Source organism: Haemaphysalis longicornis, unplaced genomic scaffold (genome assembly GCF_048455015.1).
Source record: "Haemaphysalis longicornis isolate Haplotype H1 unplaced genomic scaffold, Haemaphysalis longicornis Haplotype H1 scaffold_33, whole genome shotgun sequence".
In the NCBI taxonomy this organism is placed as follows: Eukaryota; Metazoa; Arthropoda; class Arachnida; order Ixodida; family Ixodidae; genus Haemaphysalis; species Haemaphysalis longicornis.
The window spans coordinates 3,009,144-3,034,719 of record NW_027526346.1 but is presented as its reverse complement, the minus strand read 5'-3'; the positions used below and the strand labels follow the sequence as shown (position 1 = coordinate 3,034,719).

The 25,576-nt window shown below is 47.4% G+C and overlaps 2 protein-coding genes across 4 annotated transcripts in view; one reads left to right on the top strand and one right to left on the bottom strand.

The window, feature by feature from the left end:
* The first annotated feature begins 3,226 nt into the window (after window positions 1-3,226).
* Window positions 3,227-9,693, top strand: Ced-12 (engulfment and cell motility Ced-12). The gene is made up of 2 exons (XM_077705466.1): window positions 3,227-3,979; window positions 4,383-9,693. Exons 1-2 carry the CDS (start codon window positions 3,416-3,418, stop codon window positions 6,012-6,014), a joined length of 2,196 nt encoding a protein of 731 aa, XP_077561592.1. The 5' UTR covers window positions 3,227-3,415; the 3' UTR covers window positions 6,015-9,693.
* Window positions 9,609-25,576, bottom strand: part of Pcb (Pyruvate carboxylase) — a 56,182-nt gene continuing 40,214 nt past the window's right edge. For all 3 annotated transcript variants that reach the window (XM_077705462.1, XM_077705464.1, XM_077705463.1), the window contains 9 exons: window positions 25,349-25,505; window positions 24,073-24,179; window positions 22,669-22,802; window positions 20,153-20,402; window positions 18,790-19,034; window positions 17,445-17,624; window positions 13,706-13,954; window positions 12,119-12,262; window positions 9,609-11,404 (listed from right to left, as the gene is read on the bottom strand). In XM_077705462.1, coding sequence (XP_077561588.1) covers window positions 11,147-11,404; window positions 12,119-12,262; window positions 13,706-13,954; window positions 17,445-17,624; window positions 18,790-19,034; window positions 20,153-20,402; window positions 22,669-22,802; window positions 24,073-24,179; window positions 25,349-25,505 — 1,724 coding nt within the window. In that variant the 3' untranslated portion in view covers window positions 9,609-11,146. The remainder of the gene's footprint in view (window positions 11,405-12,118; window positions 12,263-13,705; window positions 13,955-17,444; window positions 17,625-18,789; window positions 19,035-20,152; window positions 20,403-22,668; window positions 22,803-24,072; window positions 24,180-25,348; window positions 25,506-25,576) is intronic.

The following is a 25,576-nucleotide window of genomic DNA, read 5'->3' as shown; positions in this document are numbered from 1 at the left end:
CATCTATCCGAATGCTCAATTTCGACATGGTCGAAGCGAACGCCAAGCAGGCATCGATTCGCTCCGTACGCCCCAAGCTCAGACGTTAGGCCTACGGAGTGCACAACCGACAGTTGCTGAGGGTATTCTAGGAAAGCGGTGCGTACCCCCAGAGTAGCTCATACTCGCAGCGCGTGATTGGCCAACCAAAGAATCCATCACAGGAAAGCTTCGCGTTCAACCATCGCTGTCGTTAGACGGAGGAGTGCATGATTTTTTTAGCTTGATAACACGTACAGTTGTGTACATTAAAGGGACCCTGCAACACTCTTCGTTCAGTGCAAGTAAACCTGCGCGACGTTTAGATTACACTGCCAGGAACACCCGAGCCAAATATTACACGTGCACGTGAAGCGGTAAGCGCGCAAATCGCCGTGAAAGACGCGGAAAAACCAACCGCGCTCTCTTCAATTCTCCTCATTATACACCCCTGGCATGGCCTTTGCGACGTCAATCGGGCCATGGCTGTCCTATTGGCTGTCGCTGGTCAACTTCGCCGCTAAATTCTGGCATTTCCTGTGACGATCCGCCTTCGTCGGCGCTGTGTGTGAACCTCTGCTATGTCTGAACCTGTCCGCATGCTTTTGGTGTTTCTTTTGTTTTGAGTACGCGCGGACTTTGAGTGACGAACTAAATATTCCGCTTTCAACGCGCCAACTCGACAACAAACATTTATTGCTTCAAAAACACCCTACCAGCCTGAGCGCTTGCTTGCGAGCAGGCCGCAATGCCTGCTTTTTTGTGGCACCAGACCGGAAATAGACCCGTCCACGTTGCGGGGAAAAGGACAAAACTCCCCGGCCTGTGACATATCGAAGGCCGCCGAACAGAACGCCGAGCGCCGCCCCCCTCTCTGGGAGAGAGAGAGAGAGAGAGAGAGAGAGAGAGAGAGAGAGAGAGAGAGAGAGAGAGAGAGAGAGAGAGAGAGAGAAAACGTTTATTGAAACAGCAGGGACGGGGTAGGGGAGAAAAAAGTTAGGAGCTGTGGGCGGCCATCCTATTCCGGTAGGCCGCGTGCTGCGGCTGCCATCCTCGCCCGAGAGATCAGGGCCTCCTGGTCTTCGAGCTGGCAGATCTGCAACGCGCACTCCCACTGCTCAAGGGTAGGGGATCTGGGTGGTGGAGGGTTGGTGGGGCACGTCCAGACGAGATGAGCTGTGGTGTTAGGCTCATCGCATTGGGGGCAGTTGAGTGGGTAGTTAGGGGATATGTGGTGGAGATGGTGGTGATTGTACGCGCAGCTTTCGTCGCGTTGTTCGCGGTTGAGTTGAGAGGGAACATTTATGCACGATTTTTCATCGCGCGTAGTTTCGGTGAAAGTGAACGGATTTTCATAATTCTTGCGGGAGGAGATTGCTGGGACAATAGACTTTACCTCAAAATGCATTCCGAGTAGTCGATGGTAAGTGTTGCAGGGTCCCTTTAGGGCTGCGCCGCTGACATCAGCTTCACACACCTGCAACGAGAACCTTGAATGTACGTGGTATATAGGCTTACGAGTGAAATTGGGGTGTAGGCCCGAGATCGTCACATGGCGTTTCGATCGTAATAGGCCGTTTGGTCACATATAGGTTCTTTCGTCAGAGGCCCGTTTTTCACTTAGGAAAGTTCGTCACAGGGCGGTAAAACAAAATTCGCGGTGTCTTCTTTTTAAACGGAAGTGGTGATAAGGCATCGCTCGCTATCGTTTGTACATGTTGCGTAATGGTTGCTGACTAAGAAAGGGCAATTATAACTAATTTGCACACGTGTTTCTCGCAAACCACGTGGTCCTCACAATCCTTTGTCAGCAGCGTGTGGAGTTAAGAAGTTTTCTACCGTACCTTTCCCTACCCGTGTGACACATTTTTTTTGGAAGTAGTAAGATAAGAAAGAGACAGGGTGTTAAACCAAAAAAAAAATAAAATGTAATTTCAACCACCACTGGCAAAAAAAAAAGCAAAAGGAAAGAATTAACCCACGAACTGAAAAGAGTCAACCTGGTACGAGGAGGAGGAGGAATAAATGTTTATTCCACGAGCGCTGGTGCTGCTGTTAGGGCACCCGCCCGGTGGGGTAACTATCAGGGTTAAAGCCTCTCTAACAAGCCCCTCTCCCCCCCTCCCCCCCCCCCCTTCTCGACATCTGCCAAAAATGAAACTTCCAGACGAAATTTCCAGGAACGAAAAAGTCGGTGCTACCAAATTTCCCTAGTACGGGACGACTCCCAGATGCCTCTGACCAGTCTTCGCATGAATAATCGCGGCTGTGGCAGTGGGCCTGTCCCATATGGAGGGTGCCCAAGCCGGCCGCAACACTGAAAAGGGGGGCTCGCGTTCTTTGTGGCCCGTCTTCCAAATTAAAGCTTTATTAGGCTATTTCCCTGCCTTAACTTTTCTGTCTGGTGTTGTTGAACTCGTATTTATGATCAACCCAGGTCACCCTACTTGCCCACTCTGGCTTTCATTCTTTGTTTTCCCGAAAAGAGAGAAAAAAAGAAGAAATCATGCGTGTCGCTTCTCTATTTTTTAGTCGAACCATCCTACCTACTTCGCTGAGAGCTACATGCGTTCGAAAAAAAAAAAAAAACGTGGACATTCGTTTTGTGCTCCTATGACGAACTTTCCCATTGTCAAATCGGTCTATGACGAATGATCCTATGTGACCAAACGGCCGATTACGAACCGGCCTATGACGAAACGCCATGTGACGAACGGGCCGCCCGTATCCCGTGAAATTGGAACCCATTTTATCAACAGTGGGAGCGCTCGAGCGGGGGAACGTTCGCCTCTTGCTTATGCGTTGTAGCAGACGACACACTTCGAAGCATGCTTCGAACCCTCTCGCCTGCAGCTCCACACACCCACCAACCAATGCGTTTCATTGCTCACACTGCATTTCTTTTATGATCTTGAATGAATGATTCATTTTGCAGCAGAGCGACGTTGTTTAGCAACACAGCTGTCTAGCTAGCAACGCTCTTTCTTGGCTTTTGTAAACGAGTTTCCAACACTCGCTACACAAATCTTCAAGGTGAAGACAAATACGCTCACGCGTTAAAAATAGCTTCAGTGGTTTTCACGTGGTGCGAAAGAAAAAAATAAAGTACGCCTCACCGTAACATGCAACTATAATGCAACACTTTGGAGCTTTTTCAGGTTTCGTTCCCTCGTCAGCGGCTTTTCACCTATCCTGTTTGAGCCAACAAAATCCGCGGCCCGTTCAGTTCGCTGCTGCTCCTCCCTACCTCGCTCCGCCGTCGTTGACGCTAGCCCAGGCTGTTGATGTGGGAGCGGTGGCGGCGGCGGCAAGCCGACATCCGCCCCAGCTCAGTTCTTAGCACGCGATTTCACATTGCATGAGAGGCGGATAGCAGCCGCGACATCCCGTCGTCGCCATGAAGGGCACCCGCCAGTCCAAGCCCGGCACCATGTCCGCCATCAAAGACGCGCACATCGTCAAGATCGCCGTCGAGATGGACGAACAGGTGCCCCAACTCATCGAGTTCGACCAGCAGCGTCCGCTCACGGCCATCATACAGGACCTGTGCAACACTTGGGCGCTGCCGGAGCCCGAGCAGTACTCGCTCCAGTTCTCCGACAACGCGCGCTCCTACATCACCGAGAAGAACCGAAACGACATCAAGAACGGCTTCGTTCTGAGACTCACGCTCAGTCCCGGCAAGACTGCGCAGGACATTCTCGACAGGCTGCACTCCAACAAGCCTGACGACATGCGCGTGGCGCTGGAGCGTCTGCAGAGGCTTTCGTCGGACTACACGTTCGCGCTGGAGTTCATCAACAAGCAGGGACACCAGTTGCTCATCAACATGGTCGAGGCGGGCACCTACTCGGGTGACCACTTGGCGCTGACTCTGCAGTCTTTCGTCGAGTTGATGGACCACGGCATCGTCTTGTGGGACATACTGGAGCCCAAGTTTATCGGCCGCGTCGCCAATCAGGTGGGTTTGTTTCTGTTGCCGCGAGTTTCCTTATCGCGGAGCGCAGTGATCGCGCAGTTCGAGCGCGCTTGTCGGTTGTGTGTGGTGCCTCACTTCCTGATGAAAATCTACGGTGCCTTTCACATTTTCGCCAACCCGAGGTCCCGAAATAGTGTTTGTTCGTTTGGCAGTATAACGAAATCGGAAGCGGCGGGTAGTGTGTCAAATTTGTAGCGCTCTAGCTTGCAGTACGACAGTTGCTCGCGAAAATTAAAATAAAGACAAGTAGCGCGAGAATCTCTCGATGACGAACCTTCTGTTCGTGAAATTCCCTGACTGTCATAGTGTAGAGTGCAATTCTGTGACGTTTTGCAGTTCTGTGAGGCTGTGATACTCAAAACGTGCGCTCGTACTGCCTTTGCAGGTGAACATAAACACCACTCAAGACACGCGGACGCTGCAGTCGTCGCTGTCGATCCTCGAATCTCTCGTTCTAAACAGCACCGGCCGCTATGCCATGGTGGACCAAGAAGTGACCCTTCCAAACCTCATTATGCACATGCAGTCGCAATCTGTCGAAATCCAGCAGTCCGCCGTGGCTCTAATCAACGCGCTCTTTCTGAAAGCCGAGAGCATCACAAAGCGCAGGACGCTGGCAGCGACACTATCCTCCAGACACATCCGCAACGTCATCGTGTCGGCGGTGCTTCAACGTTCCCAGCAGCACGTTGGCACCGAAATGGCCCATCAACTGTACGTGCTGCAGACGCTTCTGCTGAACCTTCTGGAAGAGCGGCGCATCGGCGTTGATCCGAACGACGCTGAAGCGCGAGAGCGGATACTGGAACTGCGGCGCATCGCGTTCGACATCGACGCCGACGGCAGCTGTAGCACGACCAGCGGCGGCCGGAAAGGCGGCGGCTACGCCAAGGACTACAAGAAGCTCGGCTTCCAGAACCACACCAACCCCATCGAGGACTTCGGCGAACCCCCTGGCATGCTTGCGCTGGACAACATGGTCTACTTTGCCCGCAACCACACCGAGAGCTACACCAAGTTCGTCCTCGAAAACTCGTGCCGCGCTGACGAGCACGAGTGCCCCTTCGGCCGCAGCAGCCTCCGCCTCACCAAGCTGCTCGCCGACATCCTCAAGGTCGGCGAGCCGCCCAACGAGCAGGGCAAGACCTACTACCCCATGTTCTTCACGCACGACCACCCGTTCGAGGAGTTCTTCTGCATCGGCATCATGCTCCTCAACAAGACCTGGAAGGAGATGCGCGCCACGACGGAAGACTTCGTCAAGGTCTTCAGCGTGGTCCAGGAGCAGATCAGCCGGGCCCTGGCGACGGAGCCGCCCCTCATGAGCCTGGACAAGTTCCGGAGCAAGCTGGCCACGCTGACCTACCAGGAGATCATGAACCTCTGGCAGCAGGAGCAGTCGACCAGGGAGGAGTGGGAGAGCCAGGCGCGGCCCATCATCGAGCTTCGCGAGCAGGTGACGCCCAGTATCATGGAGCTGATCCAACAGCAGCGGCTGCAGTTCCTCTGCGAGGGAACTCTCTTCACCAAGTACTCGGCCAAGGGCCACCGCATCAAGGACAAGTTCTGGTACTGCCGCCTCTCGCCCAGCCAGAAGGTCTTCCATTACGGCGACTGCGAGGAGAACGCCACGCCGGCGCTCGAGGAGCTACCGCACAAGCTGCCCGTCATCGAGATCCGGAGCCTGGCGGTCGGACGCGACTGCCCCTACATGAAGGACACCCGGAAGGCCAAGTCGACCGCCTCGCTCGCCTTTTCGCTGATCCCGGACTCGAACCAGGAGCCGCTCAACTTTGTCGCATCCAACGAGAAGTGCTTTGACTACTGGACGGACGGCATCAATGCCCTGCTGGGAAAGAAGATGGTCAGCAAGGAAACCAAGAGCGACCTGGAGACCCTGCTCAGTATGGAGATCAAGTTGAGGCTCCTGGACACGGAGGGTGTGGACATTCCGGAGAGCCCTCCGCCGATTCCGAAGGAGCCGCCCAACTACGACTTTTGCTACGAGTTCAAGTAGGCTGGGCAGCGGCTGGTTCCGTGTACAGTCCCTAGAGTTGAACACTACGCTGGACGTCTCAATGTGCTTGTGTGGTGGTGACTGTGCGCGTGCTTCTGCCAAGGTGTCTACGACCATCTCCGTTGGCTTGCTTGTTCTTGTCTCTGATCTCTCGCTTGACATAGTCACTGCAACTACGCATATTGCCTGTAAGGACTATTTTAATGCGCAATTCCATGCCCCCAAAGGGTACCCCTTTCGACTGTTTTTAACATTCCATGCTGCTAGAATTGTTGTAGAGTGTTATCTAGGGTACTGTGGTCCACTTGAAGGAGCACACAATCGAGCTAAACAGTATTCTAGAGAGATCCGATTTTCTGTTTGTGAAAGTTGACCAAGTGTTTGCCGGTTGTCTTAGCTGAATCATGAGTGCGTTTCAGTAACTGTTTGACAAAAGTGCCTGGCAGGAACTTTCTTGGTTTTAATGCTGGAAGCATTTTTTGGCGAGTTGTCGGTACTTTTTGGTCTCCTGTTGCGACCTCTTCACATTGGTACGACCCTTTTTGATTGACCTGCTGGAATTTTTTAATTACCTGCCGCGGTGGCTCAGTGGCTAAGGCGTTGCGCTGCTGAGCACGAGGTTGCGGGTTCGATTACCGGCCGCGGCGGCCGCTTTTCTGATGGAGGCGAAAAGCAAAAACGCCCGTGTGTACGAGATTTCGGCGCACGTTAAAGATCCCCAGGTGGTCAAAATTAATCCGGAGCTTTCCACTACGGCGCGCCTCATCGCCTGCGTTGCATCGGCGCGGTAAACCCTACAATCAGTCAATCAATTTTTTAATTTTTTTGGAAAGTTGAATTTTTGCTTCTGAATTCATGTACTTACTCAGGAGAATTGGCAAAGCAAGAAACTTTAAAGGAATTTCTTAGAAACTGATAAGCATGTGTTGAACGCACGCTGACTCGCACAAGTTTTTAGGACATATCAGCTGCATTTCACTGACACTTGTGTACAAATAATGCTTCCAGTATTCCATAGCTAGAGTGCTCAGAGTGACACTAACGACTGGTAATTATTTTCTTGTTCCGTAACTTAAATGGCTACTTGATGTGAGTCTTTGAACGGGCTTATTACTTTTCTATCTACATATGCGGAAAAGTGAGTCTTCCATTGCGACATTTGTGTACAAAACACCACTTTTTTTATAACGACTGTATTCGCAGTAGCAGATAGGTTAGTAAGTAGACTTTTTGTCAGTACAGATATCTTTTGTAAGAAAAGATTCCTCAGCTGCCTGCTGCCAAATAGGCTTGAGGGGGAGGCACTGGCCTTAAACCAAAAAAGGTTATTTTTGCAGTTGTGATGATGCAAATTGAGGGACATATGTAGTTTTTCATTCTGATAAAAGCCGGTTTTAACTTTTAAGCCCTAACTTCAAACGGTCGTAACTTCTGCTACAGACCAGGTAGGTAAAAAATTATTGCTAGTCTTATTGCACTTTTTCATTTGTGCACGGTACATTGGTACCTTGTTCAGCTGCATCCCTCCAGCAGTTTTTTCACAAAAGCTGTCAAGAAGCGAAATATAAAAACGCATTGATTTGAATGTAGTCACTTTACACAAAAAACAGATTTTATATATACAATCAACGAAAAACTACATATGTCCCTCAATTTTTGTTATCATAACTGCAAAAAAAAAACTTTTTTGGTTTAAGACAAGCGCGCCCCCTTTAAATTGAACAAGCACTAACTTGGAAATTGCGTGCAAATGTGTGTGAAAAAGAAAAAAAGAAGTGTGCAAATCTGTTACAACAGGATTGCAATTGTGTTACTTCAGGATCCATGAATAACGTCATTGCATGGAGCAGTTTACGTCGCCATAGTGATGCAGTTATCGTGTAGAGGTTTGTGCGGTTGTTAGGATCAAGTGACGTCCGTTTCAAACTTGAGCGGGCTGCATGAGTGACCTCCAGACTGCATTTCATGGTGTGTTGCTGTGTTGCGGATTGTTTTACACAGACGTACTTGAAATTTAGACACACTAGTCTTTTTTTTATGTGCTCTTTTGAAAGACCCTGCGTGCAACATACCAGGTTTTTCAGCATGTTCGCAGAGGCTGTGCAAGTGTGGGAAAAACCGTGTTGATGTCACCCGTGTTGAGGACACCCATAAGTGGCGCAAGATAGTGACACGTGATTTTTATGCTACAGACACAGGTGCAAGTCGCAGTTTTGTGCTCGCATATACAGATTCTTATAGATTTATTAAAACTAACAAATTTTTGCCATATTGTGCTGCGAATTGGGGAGGCTTCTTGAACTGCTTCAAGACGGAGGCGTTGGCTGTCAGGACATTTAATTTCCCAAATTCAGTCTATCATTGCGTTGCCTTCTCCATTTTGGAAATGAGTGGCAAAAAAGGCGAGACGAAATGCGTGCAAGAGAGCTTTAGTGAAACTAGATCAATGACTAACCTCTGTTCGATCGACTTCTTTTTGCACGTATCTCGTTACCCTTTCACCCGTGTCTACCCCAACAGGCTGCAATAGTCGGCTTCAAAAATCTGGCCATTGCATAGCTGTTTTTATGTCGAATGGTCCCGTCCACTGATGGAGCATATGCTCAGAACTGACTATTTGAAAAGTGGCTAAACTGTGTAGTGCTTAAGGGGGGACATGGCTCCTAAAACATTTTCTTTTCATTTTTAAGACAACTCTGTGAAACTTTTCAGTCTTGCTGCTTTTTTTTTCCCCTTTGATTTCAAACATGGCATGATTTTATGAGTAATTCAATTAGTTACCAAGGTAATTAGGGATTAGTTATTTTTGCAGGAACAACAGACAAAACAGTGTTAGCCAAGAAACTGTAATCTTTATATTTTCCAATAGTATGAACCCCGGTGAGTGGCAGTAAGAGAATCGTTTTTTTTATGCACCACTTGAAACCAATTTCACAGCTGATTAAACTTTGTTGATTGAAATGGGCATTCGAAATGGTTCCTTGCCACTGGTGTCACCAAGGTTTAATGAGCTGTAAAATTAGTTCCAAGTGGTACATAAAAAAAGCAATTCTCTTGCTGCAGTCACCAGGGTTCATTGTTCCTCCAGAAATGACTTAATTATCTCTAATCATCTTGGTGACTAATTTAGACTCAAAAAATGATGACGGATTTGAAATCAGTTGGAAAAAAAGCAGCAAGACTGACAAGTTTCACAGACTTTACTTACCAATTAAAGGAAACTGTTTTAAGAGCAGTGTCCCCCTCAAAACAAAGGTTTTCCCACAAAGGCACCCATTCCTCCTGAAATTTGGTCACCAGGAGGACTTCATGTAACCTTTATTGCACTGTAGAAACTTTAGCCTGGCTACCCGCTTGACCGTTTTGATCCTGCGTACCAAACCGTTCTACGCAACTTCCTGTGATTTGTTTTGCCTGTCGAACGAGATGGGCATCAGCCACGTTTGTATGCAGTGATGTCGTACGCATCGTTAACGCAGAGACGTCTATGACAAATCATCATAGCATGGATGTACGCACATTTGTTTCATCATCTTGCGATGCGGAACTACGCTTAAGATGATTCTGGGAAGAAGAGAGAAACAAACACGCAGCGTTGATAAGACTTTTTATTTATTGTAATTACACGAGCAAATCACGCGAGATTTGACGAAATAAAAAGAGAAATACTTATGAAAAATAGACGGCGTGCGGAACTGTTGCACAGTGTGTGTTTATTACCCTCCTTGGAAGACGCCCTTTTCTGAAAGACCACGTTCTTGGTATCACACTTTATCTTGACTATCCCATGTGGGGACCACGTCTGTCCTTATGTCTTGCTGAGAGCTAGTAGGCCGGCGCCGCCGCGAACCCCACACCCTCCAGCACACATGACACATCACTAGCGCAATAGCCCATTGACAACACTCGCCGAGGCAGTGACTATGGTCTTCTAGAGGTGTCGAGCAAATATGGCAGTGCTCGAAAGTATCAGTGAATCCATAATGACAACAACGTTTAAGGAACTGCCATTTCCGTTTAGTGCATAGCGATATAACAGCGACAAAACGGCAAAAAAATTCACTTGGTTTTAAGGCTACTTGCACGTAAATGAAGAATATCGCGGAACACCGACCAAAAAATGTATAACTATAGAGGGGTTCTTCACGAAGTATAAACAGCCAGAAGAAAATGCAAAATGGCTACAAAAATACCACCGGGTTTGTTTCGCCCAGCTTTGCACGAAATGACGTGCGAGAGGACAACTTCAGGCACCAAAAACTAGCCAATGCCACACTAAACATGAGGTAATCACTGGGAAAAAAATGGGTTGCGTAAAACTATGTACAAATAATGCCTCGAAGCGGTTGGAGTTCCCTTTCTTAAAGAGAAAAAAAAATGCAAGCAAGACATTACAGCGGCGATATGGTGTTGTACAATACCATAAAAGAGAAAGCAGCACACACCCTGTGGCGCATAAACAAGCTTGTGTGTGCTAATTGAGTCCGAGGTACCCTCCAAGGACCACTACTGTGCCCAGCACTTTTTTTCCCATTTAGGGACGCAATATACGCGAAAGGAAAAATTGGGAGAAAGATCTCCAACACCTCTAGCACTGAACACACCTTCTGTTCATCCCTACTGAGCTAACCAGCCGGCAGGTCGAGTGATATGCGCAGGGAAAAAAAAAAAGTGCACTACTTATGACCACGCCCGCTTGACCTAAAACGGGAAGAAGTCTGGATAGCTCAGAAAAGGCGGCTTCTGCTTAACAGCCTGATGTGAACTAACGACATTCTTCTATACTCTCGCAAAACTACTTTGGTTGACGAGACTTGTTCATTTGTTACAGAGGCAGCCCACTAAGACAACTGCATTGCAGGCACTCTTCTATAATTGCACCCTCAGCTGCAAAACAACTGGAAAAAAAAAAAAGTGATGCAGATTCATATATGTCTATATATATCTATATGTATGAGGAGGAAAGGGGGCCCCCTCTCAAAAAGCACTCTCTTATCACTTGGGGCTATGTCCGACCACTTCCATAGAACGGCCGCAGTTCCCCGGCAAGCAAACACTTTGCCATAGCTGGTCTAGAAGACGAGCTAATAAGTACGTTTCTGTTTTGACGACGTAGTCAACCGCCACACACACTACAAGGCCTCCTCAATCTCGAGCAAGAGATCGTCGCCCTGCAGCTTCATGTCCTTGGTGACGTAGATCTTCTTGACCTTGCCGGCGACGGGCGCCTGCACCACCATCTCCATCTTCATGGCGCTCAGCACGACCAGCGCGTCGCCCTTCTTGATCTCCTGACCTTCCTTGACCTTGACGTCGATCACGGTGCCTGGCATCGGAGCCCCCACGCTGCCCTTGACGTCTTTGTCGGCCTTGGGCTGCACCACTATGTCCTGCGAGAACCGCAAAAGAAGGCAGGGAGGGGGGCTCGGAATTGGAAGTTATCCGAAACAGCCGTGTCACACTGTGTCACAGCTGTGACACTGCTGTCACGTCCCCCGATATTGCCTGTGTGACAAATCCATCAAATGATGGAAGCCTTAGCTCCCTTTTATGAAGTTCGATAGGAAGAAAGGAAGATGTCACTTCCTTCCATCACAAAACCGCCATTGCAAGATGATTGCAATTTACTACTCTGCCACAAGATTACGACGGCCTTTCGCAAGACCACAATTGGGAACACGGTGAACGCAATTTGGATCGTCACAAACTGCACTTACACAGGCAAGTGACCACAATATGCTTTGTCACAGCTTTGAAACTTCATCAGGGTCTGTGATCCCTGAATTGTGGGTTACTACAATATGCTCTGTCAAAAACTTGACACATTGTCACAATCACAATACGGTGATGCAATTGTGACCCTGCCTTTGTCACAAGACTATGACAACACACTGTCACAAACCACACTCAAGGAATGGCGAGTGCAATTTGCTTCGTCACAAGACTGTCACTCCGTCACCGACCACAATGTTGCTGTTACTATGGTGTGATGCTCCACCACAATCACAGTGTGTCAATTATTGCCTCCATTCGTCACATCTTGCTGGCCATTTTTGTCACGTGTACAAAGGCATTACCTCCAGTGCCAATGGAAGGCTGCTTACCTCGCTCATGCTCTTGTCTTTGACGAACACCGATCGCAGCTGGCCGTTCAGTTCGAAGAACACCTCCCTTTCCCCAGTCGGCGTCACATCGTCCGCCACAGCAAGGGTCTTGATGTGCAGGGTCTTGCCCTTCTCTATCGTCACCTTCATTGCGGGAACACACCACAACCGACCAGTCAGTACAGCACGACAGCAACTTCTAAAAGGAGCAGTGATGATAAGTTTGTGGGGCGATGGGAGGCTTTGGGTATGTGCTAAGGTCACTTCAAGCAAACATTAAGAACAGCTAGCACCTAAAATATACCTTAACATAAAGCATGTGGCAAGAGAGGCTATCTTCCTCTTTCAAAGGCATTAGCTATTTACATTCTGTCATGTCAGCAAAGAGAGAGGGTTGTTCCTTGGTTCGTCACAAGGAAGTCACGGTTGTGACAATGACTATCATCACAACGCACTGTTCAAAACAGACATGCATCACATTGTTATAAGGCAAGGTCTGCCTACTCGAGAACCAGCATACCAGTGGAATAGGCGGGATTTGTGAGAGATTGTGTAGCAGCTTAACACTTTTTGGCCTCAGACAGACTGACAAACGGACTCGAACCTTGTAAACGGTAGGTACACAACCACTGATATGCCACAAGTGTACTGGATGGCCCTCTGTGCTGCACATTTTAATTAAATGTAAGGTGTTGGACCAAGTACAACGATGGCATTTCCCTCAACTATTTACCTTTAGAGTCCTATTACATCCATCATAGTTTTTAGCCGATTTAACAATGTTTTCATCAAAACATCTTTTAGCTTCCCTCACTGAAACATCTTTTACTCTCGTCAAACTCGTTGTGCATTAAGCTGCGGGCACCTGTGAATGTTGTTGGACCTCAAAGTATAACATTAGGCTTAACGTCGGAAAGATTTTGGGTCAAAGTGTTGGCATGTGTGTGCTGCTCTGTGGGAGATTTCGCACACACACTGACATTGGAAAAATAAATAAATAAATAAAGCCGTCGGAAGTGCAGAGCAGTGATTCGCCATAATGGGCTGCAGCGCCGTTATTTGCTCACTGCTACCACCCAATGCAATTCAAATTTTCCGCCTTCGCAGTGCTCGTGTGCCCCCCCCGCCTGAAACTGCCCCAGCAGGAGTTCTGTTCTCTTTGTGCTTGCTTTTCCTCCCGCACGCGCCGAAGTTGCACCGCGACTTTTTCCTCCTACTATCGTAAAAATCAACCCAACGAGCGTTCTTAACTAAAGAAACGCGGGTGCTGCCAGTTAATTACAGATATTTTGCCTCAAATGTACCTACAGTTTTCTTTTCAGTAAACAATGGGGAGATGTATGACAAGCGCCAGCGGTTCACGAGTTTCGAACGCTTATGACTACATAAACCGCTTGGCTTTCAAAGCTTCTGGGTTACGCTGCAACGATGGAACACCGTGTGGCTCTACTTGGGTCCAGCGAGCGAGCTACGACGACAAGGCGAGCCCCTGAAGTGCTCCGCACTTAAAAAGAGCACCAGGGGCTAGCAGCTTCACTGCAAAGCGTCCCTCCGAATCCGCGCCCGTCGAGAGGAGAGGCCACCCACCTCGAAGTTGTCCCCGACGCGTGGCCCCACGAGGAAGCGGCGCGTGTCCAGCAGGTTGACGGGGCCGAAGGTCTGCCGGAAGTTGAGGAACTCGTCGCACACCTTGGGGTACATGGCGGCGCTCATGACGTCCGTGTCCTTCACCATGGGCCCAAACTTCTCCACCAGCTTCTTCTTCAGCGCGTCCAGGTCCAGCGGGGGAAGGCTCTGGCCCGGACGACCAGAGATGCGCACCGTGTCCTTCAGAATCTGCAAGGTCGTCGTTGCGAGCATTCGGTGTCATTACCCACACTCGCACGATGACCAGGTTCTTGTGCAGCAGCTAGCTAGTTGGTTCCTGTAGGCCTGGACCGCAGACCTCCGTACTAATACATACCAGAGGAAACTCTGTGGCTACAATGGAATGCAGCCACGGGCGTTGTTATAGCAGCTGGAAGCACTGCTCTCCTACCTGGCCTGGATTGCCAAGTGGCTTCTCGCTCTAAGCCATAATCGACAAAAAAGGGCAAGTTTCTTTTTCTTGCTCGTCTTGCGTGAAGCTTCTAAATAATCCCTGATAAATGAAACTTTTAGAGCTACACTTTTCTGTTAATAAAACAACTTTAAATAATATTTCACTATAACATTGTTTTTCTGCAGACAGAGGCAATTTTGCACCTTGTTGACGAGCCATGCCAAGTGGAATGTTCCTACCCGGTACATTACATGACAGCACACTCGCTAAAGCGTGGGTTGCCCAGACACTGGCACCAGATTTCCCTCTAGGTGTGCGTGTATGTATGTATGTATTATACATCTATTATAAACATAAATATATATATTTCTATATTACATACAGAAATATATATAGATACTATATATATTATATATAATATATACATAATATATATATTTCTCTCTATCTATATATTAATATGGAACTCCATGGCCCACACAGTCATTGAGGGATTGTACAGTCCGAGAAACAGGACAATGCAGGGAACTAGGCAGGCCAGAAATGCTGACAACCACTCACTGGTCAAGTGACAAATGACTCATGGCACACAAAGACAAATTCCTTCTTTCTACCCCAAATTATTTGCTTGCGGTTGCAGTAAATACAAACCTGAGACAACCGACCAGATTTTGGGGAAATCCCCAAGGTGGAGGAAATTTCTGTAAAATCTGGTCGGTTAACCCCAAAATCTGGTCGGTTAACTCCTGTCCTTCACTTCGAGTTGTTGATCAATTCGCTTTCACGCTGCTAACGACTAGCCTCCTGGTTAGCTCAGTTGGTAGAGCGACTGCTCTGGTTAAGCAGTGGTCCCGGGTTCGAATCCTGGACCAGGACGAATTTTTCTGCAACTGCGAAGTTTTCGAGAAAGCTGTATAGCTTTCCTTTGTAGCCGTATGGCTGCATTTAGGTGGATGTCAAACTTTTCTTTACACAAACCTGAGACAAGCGGGCAGGCAGGCGCCATTCAACTGAAAAGGAGCGTCCCCCAACCACACTGTGCAATAGAAAAGGCACGAACCTGCAGGGTTAGTATGTCCCTTGAAACACCTTACCGTATTTTCGCGCACATAACCCGCACCAAGAATGCGAAAATTTCAGGGGCAAAGTAGGGGTGCGGATAATACGCGGGGTTTTTGCTTAGTGCTGCTTCACAGCAATGCTCGTTGTGCCATGAGGATCCTACGCAGTAACACTGATCAAGCCTTCCATGGCAGCGATTGCGCAAAACATACAAGGACAAGGAAAAAAAACAAGGACGAGCGCACTCTGACTTAAACTGAATTTTATTTGCAAATTGCGACTTTGGCCTTGCAGTCAGTGCATTCCACTTGCTAGATATGTGCTTTTTAATGTCTACATAGTACGTGATGTGTTGCTTGAGCAGTAACTTTGGTGCAGCCTTTCCTGTGTCAAACATGTGGGTTAAGCGCGAGGATTTTTTTTTTCCTTTTCCGGCGTGCTGAAAGTGAAGGTGCGGATTATATTCGGGGCGGGTTAAGCGCGTGAAAATACGGTATGTCACCTATGATGCTAAGCGATGAGATGTCATCTAATATTTTTCAGTGCACCTTAGACCCGTGACAACATTTTTATTAAATGAGATAGTACCGGACGCTGAGGTTTTTCTACCAATACAATTACATTTTCTATGCCTTACAGGTTCCAGAAAATGGGATTTCTGCACTACGAACAATGCACGCACAACTAGTTGCCCGCAGAAATCGAGAAGATGACAGGTGTAGCATGTACAGTGACGACTGTACAATATACTGCATCAGCAACTGTATTTGGAGAACGGTTGCCAAACGTTTGTACGGCACTATGCCGACAGCTGTCATCATTGCAAGTTGAACCACTTTGAGGTGGCAGTATGCTACTTTTATAACTGTACTTTAAGCACAGCCGTGAATTTAACTGTTACAGCATGTCCAACCATCACTGTCGCGTGGAAGATGAGCAGCAAACATCGGCTATCGAGGGGGAGAGAACCGGTACGGCAGCTGGTGATGCTAAAAGTCCCAGAACTTTAAGTGAACGTGCTCGAGTGTTTCCTTCTTGTAGTGAAGGTAAAGGATCCTGCAGACACTACCGAAAAAATTTGTCGCGAATCTCCTTGCTTCGCTTCAAATGTTGCCGAAGGATGATAGTCTCCTGCCCCCTTGCCCCGTAAACTCCCCCTCCTCTCTCCACCTCCCACCACTCCCACTTCTCCCCCTTCCTTCTCACCTCTCTCACGATGAATGCAATGGAAGTTCGTTCAATTGAATCCTCCTGCACCATCTGATGGGACATTTTGCTTCTGTTCTGCTCGGAGCAGCTCGACAACACATTTGTGTGTGCTTTTATTCGCGTCTCTCGGACACCATTTTCTAACACATCGCTTTTTTTTCTCCAGTGTGTATTCTCGATGAAAAGAATGTGGGTATGCACTCTCCCTTCCATTTTGCCTTGAATATGCCCTATGGCGCCTTTGCGCTGCATAATGTGGACAGGTATCAGCTGCACCAGCAGTTTTACCAGTTTGAAACGGTCCTGCCTATAGATACTTTGCATTCCAAGCATCCTTGAAGCTCGGCATGGCAGTTGAACCAAGTGACCGACAGACCAACATTTTCACGTATCAGTAGCTGAAGAAAGACTGTCTTCAATAAAAATTAAAGCCGTTCCACTGAATGCGATGGCTGTTGGAAGTGCAGACCAGAGATTCGCCGTAACGGCCTGTAGCGCCGTTATCCACTCACTGCTACCACATAATGCAATTCAAATTTCCCGCCTTCACAGTGCTCGTGTGCCCCCCGCCGGAAAACAGCGCCAGCGGGAGTTCTGTTCTTTCTGTGCTTGGATTTCCTCCCTCACGTGAAGGCATTGCACCTCCACTTTTTTTCCTCTTACTATCGTAAAAATCAACCCAACGAGCGTTCCGAACTAAATGCACGTAGGTGCTGCCAGTAAATTGCGTATATTTTGCCTCAAATGTACCTGCAGTTTTCTTTGCGCTAAACAACAGGGAGATGTATGTCAAGCGCCAGCGGTTCACGGATTTCGAATGCTTATGACTATATAAACCGCTTGGCTTTCGAAGTGGGTTACGCTGCAATGACAGCCGCTACGACAAATGCCGTGTGGCTCTACATGGGTGCAGCGAGCGAGCTACGACGCCAAGGCGAGCCCCTAAAGTGCTCTGCAGTTAAAAACGGACTGGACTGGCTGCGAGAGAGGCCCATCGTCGTCCCCCTGACCGACCTTGCTGCGCAGGGGCTCGGGGAATCCGCCGTAGGGCTCCCCGATGTAGCCCTGCATGAACTCCACGACCGAGCTGGGGAAACTGAGCTCCTCTGCGCGGTCCAGCACGTCCTGGCTGCTCAGGTGGTTCTGCACCATGAACTGGGCCAGGTCGCCCACCACCTTCGACGAGGGCGTCACCTGCGACGATGGGGGCAAGGGGTTGACCTCACGGGGATCGCAGATTCCCAGGTATTAAAGCCGCCACGCAGACGGAAAACAGGTTCGGTTCATGAAAATGACTGCTTTGTTGTAATAACAATGACGCCAACCGTCGTAAACTTCAAAGAAAACAACTCTGCAGAAATTCAGAGAATTATCAGCTAATGCATAGCATTCTCAAGCCATTTGTTTTGAGTGTGAGTTTTTAGTCAAATTTTTTATTTTTCTAAATCCTGTCAGACCAATTATCTCCATTTACGCCATTATAATATTATATCATAATAATTACAATATTTAAATTAATTATAACAATAATAATAATAAAAATATATTATAATATTATATACATTATAATTTACGCTATTAAAAGCCCTGAGTACAGCAGCTTTTTTTCCCCACCTCCTCAGCCATTGTACTTCACGGGAACAAAGAACTTCAACTTCATAACGATTCGAAGTGGAACACTCGTGAAATCTGCATTATTGTGGAAATGCAGGGCATTATACGGTTTGCGATTTTCCATAATTATTTTATATTTCACTTATTTTTTTAGTTTTTCCAAACTTCGTTCGATCAATTATCTCCATTTACGTCATTATAACGATTACATTTGGAACTTTCGGGGAAATCTGCATTACTGTGGAAATGCCAAAGCCACCACCCAGAAACACGACTGGACGATTGCAGCGGAATCTCCAGTTCTGTGTGATCGCTTCACTTGAATGCTAATGGAGAGTTAACACGTTGATAGCTGTGTTTTTATAGAGTTCTCTCTACTGCATCCCTGCTGACGCAAAATTCGAAGGTAGTCCAATAGTTCTCACATTTTTTTTGTTTTTTTTCAGTTAGAGAGCATCTTTCATGGCTGAAATGCAGTAAAGTACGTTATTAAAGGGCTAGTTCTTTAAAAAATAAACGAGGTTATATATCTTCATGCCTTCTTTAAATGGTCAGTTGTGAAGGTATTGCAGTATCCTTGGTCCATCCATCCAAATTACAGTGAGAAGCAGGGAGGGAAGGGGGGGGAAGAGAGAGAGAGAGAGAGAGAGAGAGAGAGAGAGAGAGAGAGAGAGAGAGAGAGAGAGAGAGAGAGAGAGAGAGAGAGAGAGAGAGAGAGAGAGAGAGAGAGAGAGAGAGAGAGCACCTTGATGATGTCACCCAGGAGGAGGTTGGCCTCGCGGTAGGCCTTCTTGATGCTCTCGAACTGCTCTCCGAGGCCCAGGCTGAAGGCCTGGAACTGGAGGTTGGTGTACTGGCCGCCGGGGATCTCGTTCTCGTACACGTCCGCGTTGCCGCTCTTCATGGTCACCGCGCACTCGAAGGGCGCGTACAGCGTGCGCGCCTGCTCCCAGTAGGCCGAGTAGCAGCTCACCGAGTCCAGAGAGATCCCTGCAGGCAACAGAAAGGCGCAATGGCAAGACCTTCTAGGCACTATTGCTCTCATACAGAATACACGGTTCCCTGGTGAAGGCGTATTTTAATTAGCATGGAATGCAAGGCAATAAAGCTCTATATGCTTGTTTCAGCCTACTGTATTTATTCGAATATAAGGCGAGGTTTCTTCCCAAAATCTGTAGTCTCAAAGTCATATCTTGCCTTATATTCGAAGCTCAGTATATATATATATATATATATATATATATATATATATATATATATATATATATATATACATACATATATATATATATACATACATATATATATATACATACATATATATATATATAATGGCAACTTTTTTTTCCCTCCAAACTGCACCCTCACCTTATAATCGTGACTGCCTGCCTTATAACCAAATAAATACGCTATCTTCTTAGGCCATACAATTCACTATCTCTGAACTTAGTGTTAATCTACTGCACTGACAGAAGGTGACGATGTTGCCGGAAGTGGGTGTGGTGGCATAACTTATGATGCCGTTTCGTTTCTGGTTCTGGCCAGGGCATCAAACCAAAGCCGAAAGCTTAAACTGCATACGTTTTTAGCCGGAACTGCACCTAAACTGCAACAGTTACTTTTTTAGCACATCAAACCCTAACCGGGCCTAAAAAGCAGTCCATACCATTCGGTTCCTTTCTCTTTCCCACACCATCGAATTTGTAATCGCCTCCCCCCCAACCTCACTTGTCAATCCCAACAATATCAACACTCCGATCTCGGTCACAACATAGTGAAAGAGAGGAGCCTGTAAGCGGTACGCGGTACAAACCATTACATTTGCCCTTCCCAGGCTTACGCAAATTTGCTCCGAGTAATATAAGAGCAGCGCTGCATGGGTGTGAATACAGCACGTCTGTGTGTACACGTGTGTGGTTTACAGCTAACAAAGCCTTGCGGGCAATTACTTGAAAAACACTTCAAGTGAACACAAGAGACAACAACACGCATGCGTGTATGACTAAAAACTGTGCAGGCTTTGCAACTGGCCTGTGAAGGAACATGCGAGCATATATGCACATCTCTTTGACGTAACTCGAAATGATTACACCGAGAAGCCGACTCACGTGTCTTGTACTTGGAGCCCTGCAAGCAGGCAACAATGGCGCCCATGCTGGGTTGTGACGTCATGCCGGACATCGAGTCGACGGCCACGTCCACCACGTCAGCACCGGACTCGGCACACGCCAGCATGGATGCCACGCCTGCGCCGGCCGTGTCGTGGGTGTGGATGTGGATTGGGACATCCGGGTGTCTGTCCCTGAGCGCCTTGATGAGGATGCGTGCAGCCTGGGGCTTCAGCAGGCCAGCCATGTCCTGGAAATAGGAAAAAGATAATCAATCATCATCATCATCATCAGCCTGTCTACGCCCACTACAGGGCAAAGCCCTTTCCCCTATATCTCCAATTATCCTGGTCCTGTGCTAATTGAAAATTAATCACTGGGCGATTTGTCGATGACAATGCAATATTGAGACACTGCACGGTCCTTTAGGCAAGATATTTGGACACAAACCCCCGTGAAAGCGGGAAGAGCATTTCTAGCAAGAAATCATAATTTCCAGCTTCTAACTAGAAAACTTCTCAGTCTAGCTAAAGACGATTAATTCCAGCTTGCAGGTTTTTTTTCTCCCAGCTGGAGTGACAAAAGCTAGCTGCCAGCCAGAACAAAATCTCAATCCAGGTAGACATGAGTTAGAAAATGAATTTCTAGCTAGAAGAAATTTCTGATTCAATAATCCAGCTAGAAAAAATATTATTTTCACCTGGGAAAGATGCCACAGCTATGGGAGCTGCCTAACTGAATGGGCCGTGAAGACAAAATACAAGCTTGGTTCGTTAGAAAGGCCGCTCGGTTTCAATACCAATGACATCAATTCTATTGCAAACTTCAAACAAACGATCCAGATATAAAGAAAAACAGATAAAGCAGTGGCGACTCATGGGCCACTCTTGCGTTCGGTTTTTATGACATCAGAGAATGTTCTTTTTACAACCGGCGGCCGTCAACCAACTCTACTGCCAAGAAACACAACTGTGCGTTTGCAGTTGTGGGGCCTCTAGTGTTGTTTGGTTAAACCAAAACCAATTGAATGCTAATGTGAATTAACACACTCATAACATTTTTTTGATGCGACGCATCTCTTTCACCCGCCTTGTCCCTCCGGCGTAGTCCGGCGGCGTCTGCATCCCTCCCCCATTCTGCTCGCCACGCCAGCTGCGCGCTAGCGCCGCTCTCACCGCAGCGCCACCTGCATGTTAGCGCTCGGCTGCGCTCGCTCCGTCGCCGTGCCAGCTGTGCGTGGGTGCAAGTTAACACATGTGCATGCGCTGCTCTGCGCTGCTCTCTCTCATTCCCCTCACCGTACATATAAACGTGGTAACTGCGCCGCTCCGCTCAGTCGTTCCGCCGGCGCTCCTCCGATGACATCCTCCGGTGACCGCCGATGATTTGAAATGGAGACTAACAGGCCTGATATCGCGATGGTCGGCGCAACCGTAAAATTTACACCATCTTCCCGCGAGGGGAACCATGGGGTAGATGCGACGCATCGGGGGTGAACATGCTGCGTAAATAGGACACACAACACCAGCAATACACGCGCTAACATAACGGAAACGCAACGGCAACCCCCGATGCGTCCCATCTACCCCATGGTTCCCCTCGCGGGAAGATGGTGTAAATTTTTCCCCTATTCCTTCTATTATGTCAATGCTGACATTGTCTAGCGCAAACGTAAATTTCCCTATTTCTTGCATTTTTGTTCATTGAAAAAAGTGTATTCCATGGCTGAAATGGAGCTGAGTGGATTGAAAGTTTTTTTTTTCAAATTAAACAAGGCTGCATTTCATTATCATAGCCCCATTAACATCTGCAGTCGTGCCACCGGCACTTCTGCTTGGCAATGTTTTTTTGTTTCCATTTTTTTCTTTTCCTGGACATGGTGGAAAATACGTCACGCTGCCTGTATTCATGACAAAAACAGTCGCTAAATTACGTGGAATCGCAACGTTGCTGCGCCGTTAATAAAACACTGTGCTCCGGTGGCGCCATCTGGTTAGGTATTGTGTAAACACTGTTTGTGCAGTCTACTCAAACTGCCCAACACGAAACCCAGACCCACAGAACTGCTTTCGCATCAAGTATAACCAATGGGAAAAGCGGCAAGAACTGCACGGCCGTTCACAAAGCGACTGCGTAGCTATCAGTTTATCTAACCGCCATAGAATGCGCCATTACCTGCAAAAGTCACGTCACACTTAGCATGCATTCCTGCCTGAAATCAACGGCCCAACGATGAGCTCGAAGGCTTTTAGCCTCAAAGTGGGCTTCCCCTCACAAAGCCTAATCTGCACGAAAAGCTGTACATATACACAAAACAGTGTAAGCGCACCCACGCACAAAGCAACGTGCTCATGTTTCATATTGGCTACAAAGCTCCCCTACAAAAAAAGCCACTCATTTACAAAGGAAGAGTTTTTAAAGGGGAAGAAAGTGCTGTTTCCTTTGAAAGCATTGGTTGCTTCGACAATGTGCTTTTTTCGTGTTAAAAAGAGCGAAATAAGTTTACACAACCGTACCTTGATGCACAGTACATGGGTGCCGGCCTTAACGAGCTCGTCGGACAACTTGAGGTAGTAGTCCAAGTTGTACTTGGTCCTCTCCGGATTGGAAACATCGCCCGTGTACGAAATAGCCGCCTCCACCACTCCGCCTGGAAGGAATGCAGAAACAAGCTGCTTAGGACACTCCGACCATCGAGCCCCTTTCTGCGTCAGTGACAACAATGAAAAGAACGTTCCGTTTTCTCCTAGCTGATCAGCGACGATTTGCAAGAACAAAGCGCTACAACTGGAGACATCAGTTTCGCTTATCGTTCGTGTCTGCGCCGAATTGGCTAGTTCTCGACCCTGTTTAGCGATAAAAACTTAAAGTTGATTGATTGATTGCAGGGTTTAACGCGCCGACGCAACGTAGGCGATGAGGCGCACCGTAGTGGAGGCCTCCGGATTAATTTTGACCACCTGGGGAGCTTTAACGTGCGCCGAAATCTCGTACACACGGGCGTTTTTGCTTTTCCCTTCCACCAGAAAAGCGGCCGCTGCGGCCGGGAATCGAACCAGTGTCCTCGTGCTCAGAAAGCTTAAAGTTGGCTGCACGGCTGCTTTTTGGCTCCTTTTAGCCCATAGTTGGGCGCACTTAGTCGCAACATTTGTTGTTAGTTCTTTTTCTCTCTCTTTCTCTCTTTTTGTGCTTCGGCGATTGGTACATGTCCTGGGAGAACGTCCATGGGCGTGGCCATACAAATGTTCAAGTGTCCAAATAAACTTTGTCTAAAGTTAGTGCCTATATATATATTTTCCTCCAGTAAGGCTTACTTTGTGTTTTTGCTTTGCCCTTGGGTCCATACCAGATGTCTGTACAACCCTCATACAACAATGCTGCCAATTACTTTTTTTTTACTAGCCGTTTAAAAAAAAATGTGGTGGCTAATGTGTCACACATGGCTCTGAAAGGCTTCCTTCGCAACCCATTACGAAACTATTAACTAACTGCATGCATGACGCAATAAATTAATCGTTAAAGACACACACCACCTATCGCAGCCTGACACGAAACTTGTGCTGTGCGGGTGTGTAGAGCATAACAGCAAATACAGTAGAACCCTGTTGATACGTTCTCGGTTCATACGATTCCCAGTTACTTCGCTCTCAATTTTGAACACTAAAAATTCCCCATAGTATGTTTCTTACTGCATAGTACATTTTCCCAAATTGAATGTTTCTCCCTCGCGTTTTTCTTTAAAACGTATCAGTGAGGTTCTACTGTACACAGAACTTTATTTCCAAGCTCCATGATGTGAGGTCAATCATTATAAAAAACTGCGAAGTTGATTTCATCTCACTCCTTTTGTTCCATTCCTGTTGCATGCACTGAATATGCTACTTGGAACATCACTTATACAACTTTCGAAAATTTCCTACCTGCCTTCCCGGCAGCCTCCATTCCAAGGATGAGATTGGGGAGGTAGTTGAGGGAGTCGAAGACCCGGAAAATGTCCATGCCACAGTCCTTGGCCAGCTGACAGAACCTGCGAGCATTGCGGGCGAGAACAGAGCAAACGGGAATGCTCACTTTGGCTGTTGAAATGTCAAGTGATGCCGAATAAGCGGTGCAAAGTTTTTGCCCCAACTAAAGTTTCCTAAGCAGTGCATCTCTTTTCACATTCAAAGCTGAGGCAAGTAGTCAGTGGATGGCAGAGAATGAGTAAAAGCGCTTACAACTATTGTGTTGGACATCCTACAACTACCAGCTTTGGATTCGCAGTAAACTGTGTTGGACGTATCTTGGCCAGTTTACCTTACTAGTGGAAGTGGCGTGCGGATTTCATAACATGTCCTGCTTTCGCAAAGCTCCAAATAATGAATGCTTTTTTTTTCCTGTACCAGGGAAAATGCCATTTTCGTGCATAACTTTCATGTACAAAGATATAATAACTGTCAGCTCTTTCAAATTGCTAAATATTTTCCCGTGTGAATACGTAGAAAATGCTGTTCTTATGCGTTAATACAGGGGGGAAAAAAATCGATCTATACATCTGAGCATGGGAATACAGAAGGCATCTACTGTCTTGAGCTGTCAAATATTTTTACGCATGAAAAATGCTATTTTTTCTGTATACATAACCGATGTGAACACAGAGAAAGGGAGTGATAATGTGTCACCCGGGAAGAAACAGAAGTAGACAAACACTTGTTATCTCATCAGAGGTGCTGTTGCTGTCTTTTCGTAGCTACGTACCAACCAGCCCAAGTTTCAACTGCTCTAAGAATACAAAGAAATTTACATATTTATTTATTTATTTAATTAGATCAGTGCCCACAAACAGCATGATGCCTCCAGCATGGTGCACAGAAGAAACAAAGGGAAGGAGAGGAAAGGAAGATGTGTGCAATAGAGAAAGAAGAGCGTAAGAAATGAAAATAACACCAATGGAACAAACATTACATGGCTGACTCACACATGATTCCACAACACAAAGGAACACACTCAGAAGATGTGTACAATACAGAAAGAATGGCTAAAAAAAGAAAAAGCAGCCCCAGTCTTTGATGATCATGACTCTGTATTATTACGCTTGCCTTTTCTTCTAAAAACAGATGCCTGCCTTCTCAAGATCAACTTTTTCATATTATCTTCTTTCAGAACCGCTAAGGCCAGTGCTACTACAATCACCGGGGGAGTGTTTTTCTCGCTCACTTGTAGACAACGTTGTCCGGGTAGGAGGTGTACCCCACGGCGTTGGCCCCCCGGAGCAGCATCTGGAAGGGGATGTTGGGGATGCGGGCCCGCATCTGCTCCAGCCGCTCCCACGGGCACTCGTGCAGAAACCGCATGGCCACGTCAAACGTCGCCCCTGGACAACAAAAGACGAGCGTGGCTCGTTCAACCGGCCGCTCTGTCCCGATAACAATGGTACCAATTTTA